The sequence below is a fragment of the Melanotaenia boesemani genome, chromosome 21, assembly GCF_017639745.1.
Source record: "Melanotaenia boesemani isolate fMelBoe1 chromosome 21, fMelBoe1.pri, whole genome shotgun sequence".
Lineage (NCBI taxonomy): Eukaryota > Metazoa > Chordata > Actinopteri > Atheriniformes > Melanotaeniidae > Melanotaenia > Melanotaenia boesemani.
In genome coordinates, this window is record NC_055702.1 from 14,995,229 (window position 1) to 15,020,152 (window position 24,924).

A 24,924-nucleotide genomic window follows, 5' to 3' on the forward strand; every position below is an offset into this window, starting at 1 on the left:
TTTTTATTATGTAAAGCACTTTATGTTGCTTTGTGCATGAAAAGCACTTTATAAATAAAATCTGATTTGATTAGAATAAAAACAAAAGTTAAGACAATAAGTAATGATTTCTTAAGACATCATATAAAGTCTTTTTTTTACTTAAGCTATCACTAAACTGAAAAAGAAAAATGTATAGTTTTAATTTTCTGTGATGTTCTTATTGTTATTATATTTTATCCAGACAGAAATATATCGTATGTTACATTCTAGGTCTGATTAGTTCATCATCCCTAGTTCAATTTAATTTCGATTTCAAAGACAAAAACTCTGCAATTCATGGTACTTGCAGTTTACGAGGGGCTCATGAATGCAGCAGGAGGAGAGCAAGGGATGGCGCGAGCGAACTGACTGGCGGAGGGGGAAGGGGAGGCTGAGAGACTGGATAGAGCGTACAAATAAAACCTAATGTATAGCAGTCAGCCTGAGACAGAGTGAAAAGACAGAGGGGAAGAAAGGGAAAACAGAAAAGGTGGGCAGACTGGTGTTGTTAAGTGGTGTCGAGACAAAGACGCGCGCAGAGGAACGCACGCGGAGAGGAGCCTCAACAAGGTAAGGATGCTTTAAATAAGCTCTGACTTACCTTTCTCAGGGTTAAGAACAGGAATATGTAGCTCCAGGAAGAATGTTGTGCCCAAAAGCTTAGTAAGACTCTTTTTTTAAATTTTTAATTAATTAATTTATTTTTGTTTTACAACTGAGGCCACCTGTCTTAAGGGGAACCGTGGATGTCTGACTGTGTTGCATGTTAATGAGGGGTGTGTATCACCTGTAATTGATTTATTGTCATCTCCAATAATATATTTAAAGCGGCATGGAGTAGAAAGATGCTTGCAGCCTTTCACCATCTTAGACTTCTAATACAGCTATTGAATATTGTTCTATTGATTAATTAAAATGGGAAGCAGCAGAACAAACAGGGCAGTTTGTGCTGACCTCAGTGACAGGTGGATGACAGGCCTTCAGCTATGACTTGGTCACGCCTTGCTGCACAGCTGGACAGACTCTGCTTTATGGCTTTATTGGCCCTCAAGAGAAGCAAAAGAGCCAGAGAGGTTTAGTGAAGGTCATAGAAATGCACAGGCATGTTAGTAAACAAAGGCTGAAAACTGAAAAATACACACTTGTGTGGCTGGGCCCAGGAGGCAAAATAATAATATTTTTTCTTATTTCTTTTAATAGTAATTAGTGTTTTTAAAGCAAATAAAATAATCAAGTCAACTTGCAAAAAGACATTGTTTTCTGTAGGTGGACGTTTTGCTATCAATGTCTTTGTGGAAGGAATACTGATCCATTGGCCCCTATCTCTGATCCTCTGAATATTAACATTTTAATTGTAAACTCTCTAAAACAAAAACAACAGCATGCACGAAGACTACAAAAAAAACCAATGAATATTTAAAACATTTACTGTAGTTGGCAAAATGCCCAAATAGTATACTAAACCGAATCATAAAACCACAATATAAATAAAGGGATTCAAAACAAGAGCAATAAGCTGAAAAATGGTTGTAAAAATAATCGAGATTATGAGTACTTATACCAAACCATCAGTAGAAATACAAAATAAACCATCTGAGTTATCAAAGTAATGCATACTGCGTACACTTGTACAACACCCTCATTTTATTTTATTTTGTTTTTGTATTTATAATTTTTAACCTGCTTTTCTTATTCTGTTTTTCTGTAGTTGAGCTGTAGTAAAAGATACATTTCCCTGATGTGGGATTAATAAAGTCTAATCTTATCTTATCTTATGTTATCTTAAAATTATTATAAAAAGCAAATGTTCAAAAGATATACTATGTTATGAGTCACATAAGTGTACAGAAACTGCAAACACAGGGTCACAACATCCCAGAAAAAGAGGCAAAATAACCACAAGATTGGCTAAGAGATGCAAAAGCAACAACAGCCAAAGTGATGCCATTATAAGAGACGCAGTGGCAGCAAAAACAGCAAAATCAGTAAAGAAATGCAAAACAGTAACAGTAAGAAACAAAAAAAGTGATGTGAAATGATCACAACTTGGTGCCAAACAACCACAAAGATGTACAGAAGATTTAAAACGAGAGGGGGCATGAAAGAACTGAAAAGGCTTTTAGATTACCAAGACACAACAGAGGTGAACTGTGGCCACAAAGTTGTATCACTGCAGTCACTCTAGTCTCTCTTTCAGTGGTTACTTGCTCCCCTGTGGGAGGAGGGAGGCTTTTATATGTTCATGCCCGGAGGTATATTGTCTCATAATCCATCCATGCATGTCCCCTTCCTGCTTTCCAGTGCATTTACACACATCATTATGAGTCCAGCCAGCACTCCAACCCATCTGAGATCTGTCTCCCAGTCCCACAGACTGGCACATTATCAGTTTTTATATTGACGCCTTGCCCTGTCTCCAAAACATATTCACTGTCGGGATTCTGTGAGTACTTTATTAAATGGACATGCAAATGTCAGCTTTCCTCTCTAGGACAAAGAGCTATGTTAGTTCTGCTAACACTGGTTTCCTGATCCGTTATCAAGGTGTTTTCAATTGATGTTCTTATAAGCCTCTTCAGAACCGTCTGGCTCCTTCCCAAACTTTTGATTCTATTTCCAGTGTTTTTCGTTTTCTAAGCACCATTAAAATCTGAAACTACTCTCTTTAAAGCTGCACTGTAATGGAAATTTACATTTAATTTAATCAGTTATCCTATTTGAAAAGCAGAAATGCGCTTCCCCCCTCCCCTCTTTTCATAAAAAAGCAGAAACTGCTTCACTTTCTGTAACAAAAATGGGTGTAAGCCTTTCTCCCAGATTATTTTACTTCTGCCGAATGTACAGCTGGCAACTTGTTTTTCCCAGTGAGTATAGGAGGGGAATCTGTCAAATCCAAAAATGTCAGATGAGCCATGTGGGTGGCATCCTAGGTGGTGGATGGACCGCATGCACACATACACATACACATGCACACAAAGTAGTGGGCAGATGGCATCAGAAGCGTATTGGCGACCTCTCCCTCCCTCTGGCTCCCTCTCGGGACCCGTCCAACAGCAAATGAGTCTGGCAAGCAGGTGGCGCAGACGCATGTTTGTGTGTGAATTGGGAGGATGGAGTCATGAGGTTAAAACTCTGGATGCAACGTTTGGAGGGACTAGAGATTGCGTCACTGTATAGTTTGACAATAGAAATCATCCAGGAGACAGAAAACTGATTTCTAAAAAAAAACACTCTTGGCTGTCTTAAGTTGTTTGTTTGTTTTTTTTTCTTCGTGAAAGTCCTGTTACATTGCTGCTGAGTTTTTCCCTCTGATTTCCTTGTCATTTCTAATCTTCATTGTATTTGTTGTAATCCTCAGTGATGCACACAGCTGCAAGCTTTGCTATCTTATGTCAAGGAGCTTGGACAAAATCACCATATGGCCACTGGAAACCTTAAGCAACTGGAGTCAGTGAGTGACAGAAAGAAGGGAGAAAAAAACAGAAAGAGGTCAGATTTAAGCTCTTGTCAGCCTCTTGTAATTGGAGAGTGGGAGAGCCGGGTGGGAGGGTACTAGCAATGGACAAAAAGAAGATCAGACACATTAGCCAAGTGGGTTAAATGAAAGCAAGCAAACAGAAAAGAATAATTATTGGCCCTGATGTTTAAAACAAGTTTTCTCAGTGGTCTCCATAGATTTTATACGGTAAATGGATATAGTCATCATGAAATCACCCACTGGTTTGTGGACTAGCGTTTTGAAGCCTCAAGTTCAGCATTTTGTCCATTTCTGCCTTGGTCTGGACATTAACAAGCGCTGACATCATCTTACAATTTGTCAATCACAATATTGCCCTGACCTAATTCATATCTTTTCCTTTTACCTTCATATTGTCTCTAAACATGGCCATGAGAACAGTATTTCATGTATATTGAAAGTACTGATTTAGACCATAAATTAGGAAGAAAATGCTTACAGAGGCTGCAAATCAAGTAAAACAAGTTTTCACAATAACTAATATAGTGCATAGAATTGTTTTTCATGTTTTTTTTTAGAGTCTGATAATGAGGACCATGTCAAATACCGATTTAAAAATAAACGCTAGGGAGCAGGGATCTCTAACTTTTGTCCTCATGAGCTACTGTTCTATAAGTTTTAGATGTTGCCCTGTGGCATACACCTGACTCAAATGAATGGGACATTCACAGGCTTGTGCAGAACTTTTTATTTGAGTAAGGTCTGTTGTAATAGGGAAACATCTAAATCCTGCAGGACAGTGGCTCACGAGGACTGGAGATGATGATCCCTGTGCTAAAGGATGTTTCTGCCCCACAAAGGAAGTAAAGAGTAAATACGCAAGAAGTGATATTAAGGAAAATATTTTATTTTGTGTAACAAATCACACTACCCTTTATATGTATTTAAGTCTAACTTATCCTGGTATAACAATAAAAAGTCTGTGTGGGAGGGGGGGGGGGGGGGGAGACATATTACAGTGTTTTCCACAGACCAGGTAGCAATTTGTGGTGCTCCTCGGGCGCCGGTGGGAGTAATGAGTGTCGCAGTGGATGGTGGAGTCGGTCATCAGGGTGTATACAAAGTGTGTGCAGCAGGCGGCGTTCACACACACACTTTCTGAGCTGCCTTATTAAATACACCTGCATGCTTATCAGTCACCTGCTGAGACAATTTTAAAGCTACAAGAAGCATTTAAAATTGTTCAGCTCAATATTAATTCTTTAAAGTAAGTTCTTTAAAAGAAGAACTTATTTTTTATTGCAAATTACATTACAAGAGGTGGTCATTCGATGGGGGGGGGCAGTCTGTGCATCCAAAACAGCCAGTGTGTTGATAACCAGTCATGCGTTCCATGATGGTGTAAAGCAAAACGCAGATGTCATAAGATGCTCTGGGCTGCAACACAAAGTTTTGAAGTACGGTTTCTCAGACCTGAGATGCTGCAGGACAATGACGGCACCAGGAATGTGCACAGTAAATGTGAATAAGTAAAGGCACACACGCTGATGGAAATGCAACACTAAACTGAATCAATCTGGAATCGATTTAGTGACCCTGGTTGAGGGTCAATCATGGAGACAGGTCAAAGGTCATGTCACAGTTGAGCAGTGGTGTCACACTGAATGAAGATGTAGCTTGCTGGACAAATGGCATACCACCAGACTTCACAATACAACCTGTATTAGTGATTTGGAGGATGTGACCCTGTAGATAACATAGGGATATTTAAGTATTTAAGGAGACCAAAAATAACAATTGAGATTGGCACAAATTAAATATTTGTTAATATCTTCCTGAATTAGGTGTGTTGAGAAAATTGTTATATTAGTGTTACTACAAGAAGGCAGTAAATCGTTTCCATTTTGACAGGTTTTGTTCTTGCAGAAACAACTTAATAAAAATTGACAAAACTGTACTCACATTGATTATGATATATGAGCTCAAGATTAAACATGATAGCAGCTGCTGTATAACAAATTACTTCACACTAATTATTTATGACTACTTACGTGTCTGACACAAACATTTGTCATTTATCAACATTTTTAGGAATAATTAATAGAGTAATAGCAGTTCTATAGGCATAAATGTCCTGCATGCAGCTAGAGAAACCCTGAAGGTGTGTAGAAATGATTTTTACATACAGCTGCAAGGAAAAACAACTTTAGCTCCTGCTATGTTTTGCCTGAAGTGGGTTATGTTGATTATTCTTTATTATTCTTTATTCAGATCTCTATTAGCTGCCACTAAGGAGGCAGCTAATAGAGGGGCCTGCATACTGCAAAATGTTACACACAAAAAAATGAACATATCACGTACAGTATAATAAACATCCATTATATCTGAACCAACAAGTCAAGCCAAAAAAAATTACAACAATCACCTAAAACAGATGATATTTAAGATAATATATAAGCAGTAATACAACTGTTTCAACAAGTCAGATTGACATTAAAATATTTCTGTAAAAAAATCCCCTAAAATTAAGTTTCTCATTGAATTATTAAAATAGTCTTTCAACAGTTTTTTTTTAAACTGCAGGTGTGTTATATTTAACATTGTGATGGCCCTGCACATTACAGATCTGCATGAAACATCTGTTTTGGGTTTTTGTTTAGTAATATGACCTCTGGTAGCGTTACTGTTAGTGTGATGATGTTACTCTCTCACATAAATTATTTGAGAATGTAGACAACTTGGTTTGTTTTTTTAAAGAAACCCAATAATTTGCATGCCAGATTATTAGAGAGCAGCACAAGTTTGACTGCGTGCCTAACACAAACTGTGTCACTGTAATGTAAATGAATTAGTTATTAACCCATTTCGTTTTTTAAATTAGTAGATATTTTCCACCTTGTTTGTTGAGGTTTATTTAAGATGCAGAATTAAAGCTTGAGATTGGCAGCCCTCAGAGGTGTGCATTAGATTAATTTTTGCATTTATTTATGTTCTTGTGGAAAAATATTTTTAAATGAAATGTCATTCCACACTTACTGGATATGGTTGGCTTAGCTTAGCATATAGGCATATATCTTGTGTTATAGAAATTTTGTGAGCTTTGAAGATGAGTAAATGAGTATTTTTTTTTCAGTTTAGAGAGATAAGTAGGTATTTACCCCAGTTTCTGCAGCTTATGCTAAGCTACGTTAATAGCATTCCGTCTCCAGCTTTTATATTTGCAGTTGTTTCAGTTTTATTTCTCAGTACATAAAAACATAAAACAGTTTCATTGAGTTAATTTATCTAATGCAAGAAGGAATGAAGTTGCAGAAAACTGATTTTGGTTACTTAGTTGTTTGAAAACAGCAAGAAAAAGAGAAAGCAATAAGGTATAATGTGTGTTGACTATTTTAGACCACCTCAATAAGCTTGTCAATAATTCTTTATAGCCAAGGAAAAGTTATTTGCATAATATCCAGATTATCGTGAACACAGCTCGCCCACCTGGAGCACTTAACAGCTAATGAAGGCTTTTTTTGTGCAGATGCTTTTCACTCTAATTGCCACTTCTGCACAGTGCCATCCTGTCTTCGGTCAACATTTTCTCAAAAAAAAAAAAAAACACAGGAGGAAGTGTGATGTTAAATTGACAGACGAGATTAATTGTTTGTGCTTTTTTTCTCAGAATATATGACAGAAGGGGACTAAGAAAAAAAGATGATGAATACCATTAAGTTCATATAATTTATGGATCCAAATCCAAAAATGTAACTTTATTGAATTTGATTTGTGATTGTTCTTTTTCATAATTAGATGGATCTCCATTCAGGACTCATATTTGATGAGAGCTTGACAGTTTGCTACAAATGCTGTTTTGTTACCTCTTGTTTTTGTTTATAGACCTCAGGACAGGACATAAGGACATCAGACATTGTGTTTGCTGATGTCTGACAATGAGCCAGATTGACTGGCTGGTCTTGGAAATTGCATTTATAACTATGCATAACTGCTTTGTAATGTACAGTTCATAAAGGGTTGCTTCCAAAGAGAAAAGTTGCTTGGTACAAAGTTGCTTTAGAAGGCACATGCACTGTACATCTGATGCCCCACAGGTTGGATGTGGTGTCCAAACAAGCATTGTAATTAATTTGTGTACATCTTCATATTTATCTTTTAAATCAATGTATTATCCTTCATACCACTAAAATTGAATGAAGACGGATGACGGCTTGTGCCAAACATGGTTGCTGTAATTACTGACATGCCTTAAACAAATCATCAGATGGTTGCAATTAATTGTGGTATGTTGCAAATGGGAAATGTTCGCTTTGTAAATTAAAAGATTTGGCAAAGCTGCTTACTTCTTTCTGTCAAGTTATACTATAAATATATGGATAAAGGAAAAGAAATCTTTTTTCTTTAAAGATTGCTGACTGTGTTGTGTTGGTGGTTTAAATGGAGTTGATGGGAGCAGGTTAATATGTCCCATTGCTGCTAGCTGCATGGCTTTTGGTGCAGAGATATGCACAAATGTCTATGTGCTCACATGGCTCCTTATGCGACCCTCCCATAGACGTGTGTTCCCTCTTCAAAATGTGTTTTGGCCTACCACCTACACAGCCAGCAGTTCCAGGAGCTTTTATAAGGTTAAACAAGGTAGAGACAGCAAGTGGGCTGTAGGTGTATGCTGCTGCCCCTGATGTGCTACTGCTGGGATTGTTAATTAAAAACTTAAAGATATGAGATGCTAACAGCTGTGGAGTGCTGGGAACATTACACACTTTGCTCCTAAAAATGAAGATATAACAGTACCATATAACAGAAGATGGAAACTCCTGGAAAGCATCTGAAACTGAAAGGCCAGGCTGTGATGTGCAAAAAAAAATAGAGTATGAGACTGACAGAGTTGTGGAACAAAGATCTCTGGACTGATTAAACCAAAATTACAGATTGCGAACTGCTTTCCTAAAGTCCAGATTAAAGCCAGACTAAATACCTGAAAAGCAAGAGAGGTGTGTCCAAGTTATCACTGGGAGATGGTTCTGATGCTCGTCTGTGAGTCACTGATGGCACAGGATTTGCTAAAAGCTGTAATCATCCTTGTCTTCAGTGAGTCATACAGTATATTAAAAAGGCACATCGTCAATATTTTCTCTCACAAGTTCCTTACAGGAAGCAGTTAAAAGCTCCAAAATGTATAATTTTTATTAATCGAATCAAACCACATGTTGTGTCTGCTGTGTGATGTAAATATATCCACCTTTGGTTTAGCATTTCATGAAACTGCATTGTTGGATTTGCAAGTGTCAGATTTTTGTATCAAAACATTAAAGTACTTGTTTTATTAGTTTGTGAAGGTTTTCAGAAGATGAGTTGGAAATGTTGAGTTCAGTGTGAGCAGCAGCAGACGGCTGCACATGACAAAGATGAAAAAGATCCTCACTAACAAAACACAACGAAAGTCTCTCGTTGATAGATCACTTTATCTAACGCCCGTGTAAACACACCAGCTGGAATCTGTGATCAGACTGATCGGTAAGGTGGAACAGCTGTAAACATAGCTGTTGATCTCAGATCCAGACTGCAGTCTGCATATCAGACACTACCAAACCAATAAAAATTATGATGTGACACAGCCTCTTTCAACTTAAAGTATAATTGTTAATGCAGTAGGGTTTCCATGGTGACGACAAGGTGAAGCATCTCAAGGGACAATAGTGTCTGGTGTTATCTGACCTCGCTTTTCTTCAGTGTGGCAGTTTAAAATTAAATGAAAGTTTCATGCCTCAGTAATGAGAACAAATATTAAAAGTAGAGTAAAATTTCAACACTATAATGAGTCGATTGATCACTGTCAGACGGTAGCTGATTGGGTGCCTTTCCATACTTGTGCTTACATTTGGGTGGGGTTTAAATGAAAAGCAATCTGTTCAGTTGTATCCTCTGATAGTATCAGAAAGGGAAATGTTTTTTTGAGATTTTGATCATCATTTAAGCTTAACACTTTGTATTTACAAGCAGAACTGTTTTAACTGCCTTTTTTTTTAAAAAAGAGATATTAGTTTTATCATAGAGTGCAAGGTTAAGTATAAATAAACAGCCAATAAACCTCAAAGTTGCACAACATATTAATTATGCTGTGTATTCTTTTTTCAGTGTTATAATTATTTACCTTTTAATGAGCTATCACATTGTATTTTCTTTTTTGTTCCCAGCTTTCTCTGTGACTGTGAGAATCCTTCATTTTTGCTTCCTTCCTGTTTTCTCCATTTCCTCACCCTCTCCTGATCGATTGAAGCCATGCCCATTGTGTCTGCAAGCACAGGTAGATCCAAACATATGTTCAAGCCACTTGTTTATGTCCTCTGATGCTTTTTATGTGCCTATAAATAATGCATCTGCTGTAATGTGGCAGGATTGCACTGATATGGATACATTACTGGAGCTTTAAGACGAAATCATACAGGAAATCTTTCTGTATACATAAGAAGCTTTAATAGTCTTGCAGTTTTTTTTATTTTTTGGAGGGAGTTGCGGATTATAATAAAAAAAAGATTAACTTAAATGAGTTTATGTAAATGATTAGTTTGCCTGAAATTTAGTTCACAATAGAAACTCCTGAGCCTTTAATTATTCATAGGGCTGCATGAGACTCTGGCTCTGCTCACATCTCAGCTCCACCCTGATGCCAACCATAAAGAGGACCTGGTTTTTCTCAGGGATGTCTTCAGTGAGAAAAGCATCGGTTACCTCATGAAGGTACAGTTTTTGTTTTCTTCAGAGAAAGCATTGACTTGAAAGCTGAGGGAATATTGTTGCTCTATTTATTAATTCATGGAAAAACAACTAATTTCTCTTTAAGTGTTTATGTGTTTATGTGCATATTCGTTAAACCTCCCAGATTCACGAGAAACTGAAGCAGTATGAGAAGTACAGCCCCACTCCAGTCCTACACAGCGCGTCTTGTCTGGCAGAGGACGTAGGTGCAATCACATTTTATTTCCAAGATTAAGTTAAGGTTAATTAGAATTGGGCAAAGGTAATTTCCTGAAAGATTTGGTACAGCGGTATGAAACATTTTAATCAGCAACTGTCCATTTCTGATCATCAGCTGGCAGAAGAGCTTCAGAACGGACCTCTGGAGGATGACGAGCAAGAACTCCTCCTCCTGCTCAGCACTCCTCATTTGAAGGTATATGCATACATTTACCATTTTTCTTGATAAACACACATGCTAATGAAGCTGGAGACAGCTGCTCTCCTGTCATTCTCCGAGGTTTCTCCTCTGCCTTTCATCACATCACTCTGAGCTGCTCTGATTTCTCTCAGTTGATCAGCAGTTATGTAACACCAGTGACAGAGCTGTCTGCTCTTTTTTCCTCATCCTTTGATGCAAACAAGTGTGCATTTTTACTGAAGTGATTATGTTCAGGTTAGCAACTTTCTTGGGGGCTTTTGAGGAATGACATAATGCTTTCTTCTGCAAATAAATGTTAAAATTTCTCAACCATAAAGGGAGACATAGTTTGCAGTTTTGTATGCCCCTTAAATTCTTGACTTTTATTAACTGTACACTTTGTGTTTTCCTCTCTTAACACTTTGTGTGGCCTTTCTTTGGTGCTTTTTTTTTCTCTTTCTTGCCTTCTTTGTTGTTTTATTAACCAGGCTTCTGAAACACGTGTGATGTAATTTGTAATTGGTTCATGCAGGCAGTGCTGTCAGCTCACGACATTGTGGCCCAAAAGAAGTTTGACCCAGTGCTTCCGCCATTGCCAGATGATTTAGATGACGACCTAGAGGAGGAATCGGTAAAGATCGTCCGCCTGGTTAAGAACAAGGAGCCACTGGTGAGTCGACGCAGTGCGGAGAACATAACAAATAATCCTGAAAATTCAAGTTTCTTTTTAGTATCATCACACTATCCATCCATTTTCCGTAGGTACCTCATTATATTATGTGTTAAACTCTGCAAGAATGTCAACCTATTGACTAATGATATTCTAAAATTGTCTTGATTTAAGGTGGTTTAACTTGAACCTGTAAGTGAAAAAATGCAGTGACATAATTATTGATAACCAGCTTTTAGAATCTACATTCATGTAACATTTGACATTTACTTTCATTTCTTCTATTAGATCCTTATAGCCAATACCACCACCCTGCAGACAGATAGACGGAGTTAACCTGTCTATCAGAGTGTTGTTTGAGCTCAAAGAGAGGAAGAGTAGATATGTGTTCAGAAATCTGACTCATTGTTGTGTCTTTTGTGTTCAACAGGGTGCAACCATTCGGAGAGATGAGGCCACAGGAGCTTTAATCGTGGCCAGAATCATGAAGGGAGGGGCAGCTGACCGCAGTGGTGAGTGCTGTGTGTGAGCTGAGCTTTTTCTCTGTTTTTTTTTTTTTTAATTTGGAGCAGGAAAAAAATTAAAATGCATCTTTAGCTAGGGCCTTTAGTAAATAATCCTATGTCTAATATTGACACAAAGTAAAATAATCTTTATTTCCTATGTGTTGAATGTCTGTCTTACCAGAGCAGTTACTGGGACATAGAAGTGAGGAGATTACGCTGCATGACCCATTGAACTGTCAACAGACAAAAATCCTTGAGATTAGTGCCAAGAGATTGCATAATTTGAGATTATAAACAAGGTTTGCTCAAAGTGGTTGCCATGGAGATAATATTGACTTCATGCCAATGGAAAATTACTTTTTTTTTCTCTTTTGGGTTCATGTCTGAGCCACTAAAATTACTTAGTGTTTCAGCACATCCAGAGAACATGTTTTGTGGGTTGTTATTTTTAGGTTTGGTACATGTTGGCGACGAACTTCGAGAGGTCAACGGAAACCTGATAACCCACAAAAGACCAGATGAGATTAGTCAGATTCTGGTAATGAGAACATACTTCTCTGTGTCAGTTTAAGATGTGCTATACTGGAGCTGCTGGGCTGCATGGTGACAGTTCTGTTGTGTTGTTTAATGATCAGTCGCAGTCACAAGGCTCCATCACGCTGAAAATCATCCCAGCTGTTGCAGAAGATGACAAACTGAAAGAGAGCAAGGTGAGGACTCAGCTGCACTCTTTTATTCTTCTGAAAGTGTTAACGGATTATTAACCGTCCTTACTCACTACTGTGCACAATGCATTTCACTTAGACACGTGCCCCAATACAAAAAAGGTTCTTGCTACTTCTGTCAGTTAATTATTAGCATTAAATGAAAAGGGTTGCATAAGTACATATTACTTTTATTGGTTGTTGTAAAACATGAGGGGGGAATCCACCGGAGGTAAAATATTAGTTTTTCATGTGCTAATATTTCTGTCTGTATCTTAATTTTTTTCCTGTTTTCAAGTTCTCATAAGTGCTTGCCTACGTGATTTCCCCCAAAAGCTTGATGTTAAGTGAGATCAGTGGAAAGGAGAGTCTATGATTTACTGTTTTGCTGTAAAGCAACTGATGATAATTCAGGAATTATAGGAAGTATCAGGAAGTATAAACTGAAACCACCAACTATGGTGCAATAAAATTAATTTTGAATTTTGAAGAGAACTTGTAAAATGTTGTTCATAATAATGGGAGTTAGGTACATTTCCTTTAACTGGTTTGGAGTAAGAAGTAAACTAAAGGTGACGGTGCAGACTGAATCATGCAGTGGTTTGAGAGAGTAATGCTTGTTAACTGAAAACAAAACCTTAAGGAAGAAGACAAACAAAACAAGTTGCTTTCACTACTTTCTAGATAGAAGTGGAAACCTGTTCACCTGCACAGCTCCATGGCGCTGGGTGCATGGGGGTGGGGGGGATTAAAACAAAGAAAAAAATGTAGGAGCAAATCTGTCAGACACCAAAGATGGTACTTTATACTGTGTTTGCCACCAAGCTCAAAGCGTGTGTTAAAAGTGAATGTGATGCGTGTCCCACAGGTTGCAGCAGAGCACACAAATGCTCTGTGGTGTTGATCGTCTCCCTGAAATGACTTTAATTTGTATTGTTGTTTCCATTGTATTTAGTCAAACACCAACTAGAGCTGCAGCTGTCAGACTGAGCTGTGACAAACTCATCCTTTGACAAAATGAGGGCAAACGTCCTTCATTTGGTGCTCACGGTGGAAAATATGTTAAACCGTACACTGACTAAATGATAATACAAAGAAGAGAGGGTGCAGTGGTTAAATTGTGTTGAAATGTTGTCATAGAAACAAAATTAGTTATTATCTAGTTTTAGTTTTATTCATATTGAAGCATCATGTTTTTGAGTGACTCAAACATCAACACATGCACACAAACAATGTAGCGTTGACACTTCTAACATCGGAACAATGAATGAGAAACATCAAACTGTTTCTTTACTATATGAAGTGACTCTCTACCAGCATTGCTAACGAAATATTTCTCCTGCTTAAAGGTCTTCTTTCGGGCTTTGTTTGACTACACACCTTTTGAGGACAAGGCCACACCATGCCAAGAGGCTGGACTCCCATTTAAGAGGGGGGACATTCTTCAGGTTGTCAGCCAGGAGGATGCCACCTGGTGGCAGGCTAAGAGAGTGGGCGACTGCAACCTGCGTGCAGCCCTCATCCCCTCCACACAGTTTCAGGAGAGGTAAACTGTGCAGTCATTAAGATGCATCCATTTCTTTTCTTTTTTTTTTTTTTTGTCTTTTTTCTTAAAATGATGCCTGACATTTTAAGTAGATAGAAATAGAAAAATAGAATTTTTTTTTTTTTTTTTCACAGACGCCTGAGATACAGAATGAAGATAGCGTCCCTTCCTGGTGCTGTGTCTCCCAAAGCATGTAAGAACAATTATACTCTGCAAGCTTTAAACTGCCTCCCATGACATACAACTACAAATGGATTTGAAGCTTGGATCAAACACCTTGAATTGTGAATCTGATTTATTATTTTGTATTATGTTAAACATCTATATTCAAAGAGGTCATTCTCAGTAGATCTTTTATGTGTCAAAAGTCCAGAAGATACAAAAAAAGCAAATAAGATGCTCAAAGATTGTTAAGCTGTATCACATTAATTTTTACTCTTGAGACTGTTAAGTTGAGGAAGTAAATTTGAGAAGGTCATTTCACTATCAAGTTAACACATAAAACAGTGGATGTTGTGTCAGATTCTCTATTGATACTGTGTGTTATTTTTGCATTGCCAACTTCAGATGATCGAACTGAGAGAGGTACGTAGCCGAATCCTCATTTTAGAAAACATGTCTCATCCCTGAGCATCCCTGGTGGCTCGAAGGTGACAAAAACATAGCAACACTACACAAAACCATTTTAATTCAAAATTTTAAAATACCAAAAACAAGTATTTAAGTATAGAAAAAGCAACATGTAAATCACATCTCTTGATGTTGTATTTACATGTTAACACAAGCAGAAAACCCAAACACTGCTTTGCTCTGAATTTCCATTTCATCATTCATAAGGCCTGTTTCAGGCCTCCTGAGTGAGCCTTCTTGTTAAATGTTATTTGTGATGCAGTACATTTTGGCATTCTGATGTTCAATTTAAGTGGCTTAAACTCTGAAGGTAATCACATCTTTAAGATCTTTAAGATCACAGTCTTTTTACAGTTCCATGGCAATGGCTGAAAACTTAGTATGATTAATAAATGGTGATGCTGAGCAAGAGGAGGAGAATTTTCTCCTTGTTTTGAGATGTTAATGATATTAACTGTAAGAGAAAGTTCTGTTTAAATTGTTGTTTATCTTGTGTTTGTATGTTACACTTTGGGCCACCATCAGCATGTTTTCATGCTGAAAACCTTCAGAGGAGCATCTAAAAGTCAAAAACACTCCTCTGTCTGATTCTGCTCATTTCTCCCCCCCCCAAATTGTATGTTTTTTTTTTTTTTTTCTGTCTCTTCTGCTTTACTTTTTGGACTGAGAAGTTGCTATTGTACCACCTCCCAACTGTAACTGCACTTAACCTGCTGTGTGTCCCCCTTAACGTCTCCTCCCTCCTCTCTTCCTGTCTTCTCTCCCTGCACATCATCCCACAGAAGACTGTGAGAGTAAAGGTCTGAATGGAAAAGACGTAGGTGAGGAAGTAAAACTGCTGACTTTCTGCTAATCACTGCAGCATCACACATTTGCTCAGTCTGTGCTAATTCATATTTTGTTTTTTGTATTTTTTTAAGCTGTTGAGGTGTTCATGTGGATTGCTTTATGCTGCTTTACTGGTTTTGATCCATTGTAGCGTTTTTGGCAGATAAAACCTTCTACATATACAGTACAGTACAATACAGTAAGATATACGTTACACTTCAGCTCAGTTAAAATGTCAACTCATTGTTTCTCTGACTTTCTGGTTGCCTTTGCTGATGTAATATCAATGTTTTGTGAATCATCATCAGCCTATAAACTTAGATGCAAAGAAAAGCCGAAATTCTGGCCACTAAAAAAACAGACTTATAAAATCAGATGTGTACACATCTGCAGGCAAATATTTAGCTCCCAGTAGAGGTGGGCAGGTGAATCAATTCTTGCTGTCTACATCCCACATTTAGCCAGAAATACTCAAAGCAACTTACATATTTAAATGCAAGAAATTTTCCTCAGAGGAACTGAGATGTACTTAAGGTATCTGAATATTTGTTCCCTCCTAATTCCTCAGTTCATGTGATCCTCCTGCAGTGCCCCTGCACTCATCATGCAGCATTATACACTGTTATTTCAACATTTTCCAACATTCAGCTGTATACCCAGATATTACGTACAGATGGACAGAATCAGACCATTTTTTATGACTTTCACTAAAATCATATAAAATTTGAATGTAAATCGGGTTGTAAATAAAAGTACAAATGTACAGAACAGTGAAAATGCAATTATTACTAAAACTCCCGATATTTAAAAGTATGTCAATGTATTCTGGAAAATGTCCTCAAAGTAGTAAAAATAAAATTTAATTGCAGAAAATACCCCATTACTTATATCTAGTACCAATCAAATGGTTGGATGCACTTAACCCATTAAATATTATCAGTGAGTGTGTCCACATTTTTCATTGGAACTGCAGCTTATATCTACACATCATCATCATAACTTCTTTTATAGTAAATTTGCTGATTGTTTACACCATAACATCAGTTGCATGGTTTTACAAAAAGGTAGACAATCTCACCAGTTATCCACAACACTTTCAACACTACAAACTTTAAGCTCCTTTAATATAATTTTAAAATATGAGGAAGTTTGTAAAAGAACGTTAACTGGAACCAATACAGATTGGCAAAAGGATCTCCAGGTAGTCTTGGTAAAGATGCTGATTTTATCTAGATGTAGTAGAAAATATCTGTATAATCATGAAAAAATGTGTTATGGCTCACAGAATGTTTATGTTGAAGTAGATTTATGAGTAAAATGTGATATAAAACAACAATTGTGCTGCGTATAATTATACACGGTCATAAAACAGTTTTCCCTGCTTCCTGAATGTTTATGTGAGTCAGAGTTCCCAAACAGGTGCACAATCCCTCCAGTGAAAATTGTTTTCAATAAATCTCAGCTTTGGTGTTTTTACATCCACTTTTCTATAGATGAGGCATTTAGCTTTATTTTTAGTCATACAGATTAATTAAACTATAATATATTTTTTCTGCTTTATCTTTTACTGATTATAAAAAAATGCCATATATTAGCAGGCAATAAAGCTGGTGGCAGGATTATAATAATAATCACTCACTGCTCCAACATATTCTAACAACAGGACTCTGTTAGAATATGGCAGACTGGCAGGCTTTTTGTACTGTATGCAGCAGCAGCAGTCACCAAGCTTATCAGTATCTTTGTGGCACCTCATGGCTTCTCATTGTGCATCATAGCGGACTCTCTTCATGCCACATGCTAGCTGCACTCCCCTTGTGTTTGACTGAGCGGTAGACACAGCATGCATGGCTTCCAAGCTTCAGTTATGTTAAGCTGATTGAATAAATGGTCTAATATGAGCTGTAGTTTCTCCTAAGAGTAAGGCAGCCCCTGTCTTCTGTGGCCATGCTTTCTTGTGGGATTTTTACTCAGGTACTCTTACTGGTTTCTAACGGTGTTGTTCAGTGTGTTAGTCTTGTGTGAGTCATGGTAAAGGATTTGAGTTTTAATCTGGCAGAGTGAGAAGTCTGATTTAACATTGGTTGCTCTGTTGTCAGTTTGGTGTAAATTACACTTAGCTTCTTAAAGTTAAAGTAGCAGCGTGATCCGCTGTAGGTTTGTGTGATTTATTCATGAGGTAAAAGGTAAGCAACCTATGTCTCATCATTTGTACTTGGTCAGCTCACATTGTCACTTTTTTTTTTGCATGTCTCAACCACAGCCAGCCTCCGTAGAAGTTTTCACCTCAGAAAAGATCGACAGAGCTCACCTGCAGAAGTGCACACTCCAGAAGCCAATCACACAGAGTTCCTGATTTATGAAGAAGTTACACAATATTTGCCACATCCTGGCGAGAGACCCCGCCTTATTGTACTGATGGGTAAGATCCAGTGTGACTCTAATTGGCGTTGGAAAGAATAAAAGAGAAATATGTTTGAAAGAATGCTTGTATGCAGATACTGTGATCATGTTACATAACTGTTCATTCTGGTAGTCATTGTGTTGTGTGTGTGGTCTCAGGATCATTAGGAGCTCGGATCACTGAGCTCAAACAGAAAGTGATTGCTGAGAATCCTCGACGGTACGGTTTGGCTGTGCCTCGTAAGTCTTTTGTTTTGTTTTCCACTAACATACACCAGTCAGCCATAACACTAATACTACTGACAGATTAACACTCATCTAGCCACACTGTAATGCTCTGCTGGGAAAATCTGCTACATTGACACCTACCTAACCAGACCAGACACCCCTACCCCCACCCTTCATACACCAACAGCACTCCCCTACATTAGCAGCCTCCTCTAAAAAGGACAGCAATATTTCCCAGATACGAATTTAATGGAAAACAAGCGCAATCTATAAAACCCTACCCCACAACTCACAGGGACCAAAGGATATATGTTGCTCCAGAACACACTAATATTCCTTGTTCATGCCCTGATTGTTTAAGTCTTTTCGTGGCATGAGAAGGATTAATCAATATTAGATAGGTGGTCATAATGTTATGGCTGGTGAATTTAATGCCAGAGAATTTCTGCAGGCACAATAAATAGTTTATTTACTGCGCTGAGCCAGCATCTTATTTTTCACCTCATCTTCCTGCCGACTGTTAAACATGTGGTGTTTAGACACAACTCGAGCCAGGAAGAGTCATGAAAGAGAGGGAGTCGAGTATCACTTCATCACTAAAGCAGCTTTCGAGGCCGACATCCAGAATGGCAAGTGAGTATAAAAACCAATATGAATAAGTGTAAAAATGACTTGTCTTTAGACTTCAAGAAAAAGCTATCCGATTACTTGAAGCTTTGCAAAAATGTTACTTACCTTTAGCTTGTCCAGAGTAACGTTTTCGTGTCTGCAGGTTTATTGAATACGGGGAGTACAAAGAAAACCTGTATGGCACCAGTTTGGAGTCGATTCATAGAGTTTTGAATCAAAACAAAATCTGTCTAGTGGATGTGCAACCAGAGGTTAGTGCTGAAACCAAGTGCTTGTACTTAAATATAACTTGTTCTGTGTTTAGATTAGGCACTTCTGAAATAATTTCCTTATCCATAAGTAATCTTGCACACTTCCGTATGGGGTTTGGCACAACGCATTGCTTTTCGACATAGTTTAAGATGGCATTTTGAAGTATATGTAAGCTGGTTGTGTGGTGAATATTTCTACCACATCCAGGCTCTGAAGACTCTGAGGACGGCAGACTTCAAACCATTTATCATCTTTGTGAAGCCTCGCATCTATGATGGTCAGAGAAAACACTTTGGCTCCTCTTCCTCACTCAGCACGGGGATCTCTGTGAGTCAGGTCACAGTAACCAAAAAGTCAACATGCTTTATGAACAGTGGTTTTTTAATGCTTCTAAGTTTGTTTTTTTTATCATAACACTTATTTCTGAGAGGCTTTGTGTAAATTGGTGATCAAAATACCCTGATATATCTTGTTTTTTTCTCAGACATAACTTCAGGACTGATCAATGAACACAGCACATATCGTTGATAGGCAACATATACAGAAAAAAATAAATAACTAAGAATCCTTCCTGACTTGATTTTACCAGGAGGAAGATCTTCAGGAAATGAGACAGTCGGCAGAGAAGATGGACAAGAGCTACGGCCACTGGGTGGACTATGTCCTGATCAAAGAGGATGCAGTCAGTACCTTAGCGGAGCTCCAAGTTGTACTGGAGCGGGTGCAGATGGAACCACAGTGGGTGCCTCTGTGCTGGGTGAGGCGCTAGCCAGCTCAGCTTCCTGAACGGGCCCACCTGTGCAAGGACACAAAACTAGGGGGTACTTTGAGAATTATCCAGTGTTTGCTGCGGTGTAATCATTCCTCATATTTGGGTTTGTGATAACTGAGTGGTATCATCATAAAACATCAAAGCCTGTTGTAGACTGGTCAGCATATGACCAGTCATCACAGATGCAGTGTTGGTGTACATACTGTATATCGTTTAAGTACAATCGTAGGTAGTAGTACAGATAACAGGCATGCAGGACTAATTTTAAGTTGAGCCATAATGTGAAGTGCCATATTGAACATGTTGAATCTACACAAACTATGATAGTAAAATGAAAGGATGACTTTACTGTGTGCTACTTACTTACACACTGTATGATTGCTGGTACCTTACGTTTAAGTCTGAAGATTAACTAGTAAAAATTTGTTCAGAAATTAAAAGCCAGCAAATTTTAGGGAAACCATTTAATTATGGATTTACTTCTGCAACAATTACAAACCATAAACAAAGAAAAGAAAATATACATGTGTGGTTGCATTATGTTCAGGAATACACAAGGCCTTTTACTTCCACAGCTTCTTGATGGACATGTTCTTCTCACTATCTTTCTGCATCACCTGGTGAAGATGAGGGACAGGCGTTAAAAGGCAGGAACTAGTAAAACCATGACATTAAAACAAAGTTGATTGAGTCTTGCTTCATTCTTTTTTTATACTTACCTTTGCCACAGCCATCTCAAAGTCCTCCTGAGTGACGTGAACTCTCCTTTCTCTCAGAGCATACATCCCCGCCTCTGTGCAAACTCCCTACAATACACATAATCAGACATTTTAATTAAGCACACCTTTATCTAACACCTAAATGCTTTTATCTGATGGGCTAATTCTCACCTTGACCTCGGCACCAGAGGCTCCCGGCATCAGCTCTGCAATCTTCCTCAGGTTAATGCCACGAGTCAGGTTCATCTTCCTGGAGTGGATCTTCAGGATGTCCAGACGGGCCTGTTGGTGCAGAGTTGGAGACATGTTAAAGTTGATTATGAGGCTTATTACAGAATTTGTGTAGTGATTAACTTTTTAAAGAGTAAGCAAAATGCAGCAATTGACTACCTCTTCATTTGGAGGGGGGAACTCAATTTTCCTGTCGATCCTTCCTGGTCTGAGCAGAGCGGAGTCCAAGATGTCAATACGGTTGGTGGCCATGATGACCTGCAGAGACAAAGAGATCATTCTGATAAGAGCATTTGGATAATTAAGGTGTATAAAATGTTCTTGATTCTTCTAGGACTTTTATTTAAGCCTCAACTGGCATTCATAAGCAGCACTTTTGTATTTATTAAAAGTTCATGGCACCCTGAAGTACTTGGAAACTAACGAAATGTTAGATTTTGAGGCCATCTCCAACTTTAAATGTAAAGAATCTAACATTCAACATAACTGCCACTGCATGAAGAAATCTTGGAGATTAAATTCACAAATGTCAGAGAAAAACAGTAAAATTGTGCCATTTAAGAAACCATGCTTCTTCCCAAAAGGTTGATTAATTTAATTACATTTATAAAGCCTGCAGAAGTAAACAATGAAATTGTATATAGCAGTAAAACGAGTATGAAAGCAAGTACACCCTGGGCAGGATGTTAGTCCATCTCAAAGACAACTATGCACACTCGCTCATCAGGTCACTTTAGAATCACTAGTTAACCTACTGAGGAAGAACTGGAGAGAACCTTTTCATGCAAACTCCACAGACCCAGGCCAAGATTTGATGACTTCTTAAGTACTGCATGTTGCAATGTACTGTTCTAGTTAGCGTGAGGAAATAAAACCTTGATACCTTGATGTTCTTTGTTGCCTCGAATCCATCCAGCTGATTGAGCAGCTCCAACATTGTCCTCTGCACCTCACTATCACCACCCGAGCCGCCCTCCAGCCGGGATGAGCCGATGGAGTCAATCTCATCCATGAAGATGATGGAGGGAGCATGCTCTCTCGCCATAACAAACAGCTCACGCACCATACGAGCACCTGAGACAACAGCGAAGGAAATCAAGGATTTACAATCAGTTATGAACAAATCTGATATATAATTAAAAAAAAGAAAGAAAAAAAAAATCAAGTTATTAAGAAAAGACAGTGAGCTCACCCTCTCCGATGAATTTCTGGACTAGTTCTGAGCCAGACACCCTGATGAAGGTACAGTCAGTGTGGTGGGCCACAGCTCTAGCCAAAAGGGTCTTTCCTGTACCTGGTGGACCATACAGCAGCACGCCCTGCAAGCAGGAAGCAAAGCAAAAGCAATAAGACATTTTGTAGCTCATAAATAAGGAAATAATGTGACTCTGGGTTTTAAATATAGTCAAATACTACCTTTTGTTTGGTAAAGATCACAGTGAGCAACATATCTTTGCAGTTTGGCCTGTTGGGTGTTATTTTGGTGTCTCAAACCAATCAGCAAATTAATTACTAAAATCTTCATTAAATACAAAATTACATTATTCCAAAGGCATTAACTTCATTGCTATTGATTTTCATATATGCCAAGAAGATGAGAATGGATTGACTTTACAAGTGCACTGCAGCTGGAAAATTAAAATGTCACCAGTAAACTATTGAAATACATAAAAAAAAGAAGATTACAGATTTTATATTCCTCCATGCTTCTATACAATCACCCACCTTGGGTTGTGCAATTCCCAAAGCCTCAAACAGCTCTGGGTGCTTGACAGGAAGCTCAATCACTTCTTTGATCTCCTTGATCTGTTTATCCAGGCCACCAATCATTTCATAAGTGGAGTCTGGCACTTTCTCCACCATCATGAGGGATACCAGAGGGTCCACTTTATTGGGGAGGATCTTGTGCAGGGTGTAGCTATCATTCCGAAGAGCCACACGACAATTTGGAGTCACCTGGTGTAGAAGACAGCCATTATAAAACCATCTTTGTGTTATAACCATTACTAAAATAAATACTTACATCATTGATGTCAATGTTCTTGTCCACATCCACAACAAATTTTCCTTCTGGATGCACCTGAGTTTTAAGGAGACAAGTTTATCCAATCTGCCAACCACAAGTCAAACTGTAACATGCAGCATAGACTATAAACACAATATACCTTGACCAGCACTTTCTTTTTGTCCATAACTCTGACTACTTCTCCCACATATGATCCCTGCTCCTGTAATAACTGCAACTCTTCACGAAGAAGGCGCACTGAAAGACAAAAATATTAAATATCTTTAACACTTGGAAAGTTTTATTTATGGCCTTTAACAGTATAATCAAATTTTTATAACAGGGATGTTGCAGAAACTAAAAAAAGGTATACCTTTTGCATTAAGTTCATTTCTCTGTGCCTGCAAACGTCTGAGATTCTGGCTTTTTTCATTCACTGTCAACTGTTGGAAAAAGAAAAAAACAATATTTCACCCTGTAATTTTCGCACCAAAACCAATGTTTGTTTGTTTTTTCTTTTTTAATGGACTTTAATTTATGACTGAATCAAACAATAAACACAGACATTCATACTGTAAACTCAAGCTCTAGTAATATCTGGAAAAATACTTTTAATTGCATCTCAATTCAAAACAAAACAGTAGAAAAAGAAATCAAAAATATCCCTGGCCAAAACTGAACAGACCTAAAGTTACACTCTCATTTTACGTAATTAAACAACTCCAGCTGTTCTCTATTTAAGAGTCTACAACATGCAGCAGTACTTTCATTTTTTTTTTTTTTCCCATCCACACATTTAATTAATAGGCATTAAATCTGACTGTAAGCCAGGGTGGGATCAGCCAGTGGCAACTGTGCCCGTTTCACTTTCAGTCAGGTCATGAAGCCGAAGTAAACATCTCCTGCATCATTTGAAGGATTTCTCTCACCTGCAACTCTTCTATCTTTGACAAGTAGTACTGCCGGAGGCCTGTTCCACCTTTACTGTCCCCCATCTCCATCTGTTGAAGAAAACTCATCCAACTTAGTGACTCATGTCTTCAAAGTGACACTATTACAATGGACTAGCAAATTGAGCATTATGTAAATAGAGAAATAGCCAGTTCCATGCCATGAGCTTAGTTGTGTAGGTAGATCTTGAATTTTAAAGTCAAACACATATGAAATTAGGAATTATTTTCTGGAGGTGAAAATTGTAAAGGATTTCCATATGTATAGACTTATTAAACGGCTATCAGAATCCCTGCTGATTTTCACTGAAAGCACTGACAGACCGATTTCTTAAGGTATAACTGAGTTTCTTTTTTTAAACTTTGAATTCTTGATACTTTGACCACACAATACCTAAGAACAATGACAACTCACTAAACCCGATTAACACATGAAAATGTTGACAATTTATACATGACGTGCCTAAAATACCGTAAGCAGTTTGAGGGGATTGCATTGGTAAATGTCAGTTAGCACTGGCTAGTGAATAAAGATCATTCGAGTAGTGCAAAGTGATTTCCGTAAAAATCAAGTCTAGTCATTATAAGCAACGAAAAATATAATGGAAACATAGAACATGAACATCAACATAAAAATAATATTCATTTTACAGAAAGATGAGATAAAGCTAATTCAACTGTACGTACATTTGACAGAGAGCTATTTAGCTAAGCTAGCTACAATGAGACAGCAAACCAGAAGCATATAACACGTTCATTGTTTTGAATGAAGTAACAATTTAAGTTTTTAAATGCAACCACACATTTTCCATTTTACAACAGGTTCAATGGAACAATTTATCTTAGCCTAAAGCTTTAACCCTTTCTTGCTAATACTATGGTAAAAAAAATAATTCAACAAGACGGTAGAAAAATGCACCTACATTATCAATCCCGTCCACCTCCATCTTGGAATTTCTGCATCCGTTCCAGAGGAGTCGTGTTTCCGGTTAACTTCTTCGACGGATTCTTTTATTTTACTATTTAAACGCACATACCACCCCCTAGAGGCCATTAAAAAATACACATTATTTAGTCAAAATTAGTCTTTTCTGTTAAGCATTTATCTTGATACACCAATTTAATGTACAGTGATAGGATAGCAATATATTTTAAAGCTTAATTTAGTTGTTACATAACCTACTGAAGTTTAAAAAAATGTGCTGAAGGGGAA

The 24,924-nt window shown here is 37.8% G+C and overlaps 2 protein-coding genes across 8 annotated transcripts; one reads left to right on the top strand and one right to left on the bottom strand.

The window, feature by feature from the left end:
• The first annotated feature begins 382 nt into the window (after positions 1 to 382).
• On the top strand, positions 383 to 20,273 carry LOC121632243 (MAGUK p55 subfamily member 3-like). Of its 7 annotated transcripts, none has more exons than XM_041973519.1 (20): positions 383 to 591; positions 9,676 to 9,785; positions 10,101 to 10,219; positions 10,362 to 10,439; positions 10,572 to 10,652; positions 11,170 to 11,307; positions 11,738 to 11,819; positions 12,266 to 12,351; positions 12,449 to 12,523; positions 13,867 to 14,063; positions 14,198 to 14,256; positions 14,631 to 14,648; positions 15,476 to 15,514; positions 17,430 to 17,495; positions 17,785 to 17,943; positions 18,084 to 18,164; positions 18,692 to 18,785; positions 18,925 to 19,033; positions 19,242 to 19,361; positions 19,624 to 20,273. In XM_041973519.1, exons 2-20 carry the CDS (start codon positions 9,761 to 9,763, stop codon positions 19,801 to 19,803), a joined length of 1,806 nt encoding a protein of 601 aa, XP_041829453.1. In that variant the 5' UTR covers positions 383 to 591; positions 9,676 to 9,760; the 3' UTR covers positions 19,804 to 20,273. The 7 variants fall into 7 exon arrangements, with proteins under 7 accessions (XP_041829453.1, XP_041829454.1, XP_041829455.1 ...); XM_041973520.1 differs by having other exon boundaries at positions 19,627 to 20,273; XM_041973521.1 differs by having other exon boundaries at positions 15,479 to 15,514.
• psmc5 (proteasome 26S subunit, ATPase 5) lies at positions 20,256 to 24,722 on the bottom strand. Its single transcript, XM_041973530.1, has 12 exons — positions 24,635 to 24,722; positions 23,691 to 23,762; positions 23,135 to 23,204; positions 22,922 to 23,019; positions 22,780 to 22,836; positions 22,482 to 22,712; positions 21,949 to 22,075; positions 21,640 to 21,830; positions 20,916 to 21,014; positions 20,697 to 20,807; positions 20,526 to 20,612; positions 20,256 to 20,423 (listed from the first exon to the last, which is right to left on the bottom strand). The coding sequence occupies exons 1-12, from the start codon at positions 24,656 to 24,658 to the stop codon at positions 20,370 to 20,372; spliced, it is 1,221 nt and encodes a 406-aa protein (XP_041829464.1). The 5' UTR covers positions 24,659 to 24,722; the 3' UTR covers positions 20,256 to 20,369.
• Between the last annotated feature and the right edge of the window lie 202 nt (positions 24,723 to 24,924).

Coding starts and splice junctions, on each gene's coding strand:
- LOC121632243 (XM_041973519.1), top strand. CDS start 9,761: ATGCCCATTGTGTCTGCAAGCACAG. Junction 18,786..18,924: donor GCCGACATCCAGAATGGCAA/GTGAGTATAAAA, acceptor TCGTGTCTGCAG/GTTTATTGAATACGGGGAGT. Junction 19,362..19,623: donor CACTCAGCACGGGGATCTCT/GTGAGTCAGGTC, acceptor TGATTTTACCAG/GAGGAAGATCTTCAGGAAAT.
- psmc5 (XM_041973530.1), bottom strand. CDS start 24,658: ATGGAGGTGGACGGGATTGATAAT. Junction 23,020..23,134: donor AAATGAACTTAATGCAAAAG/GTATACCTTTTT, acceptor TTTGTCTTTCAG/TGCGCCTTCTTCGTGAAGAG. Junction 20,613..20,696: donor CCTCTGGTGCCGAGGTCAAG/GTGAGAATTAGC, acceptor TGTGTATTGTAG/GGAGTTTGCACAGAGGCGGG.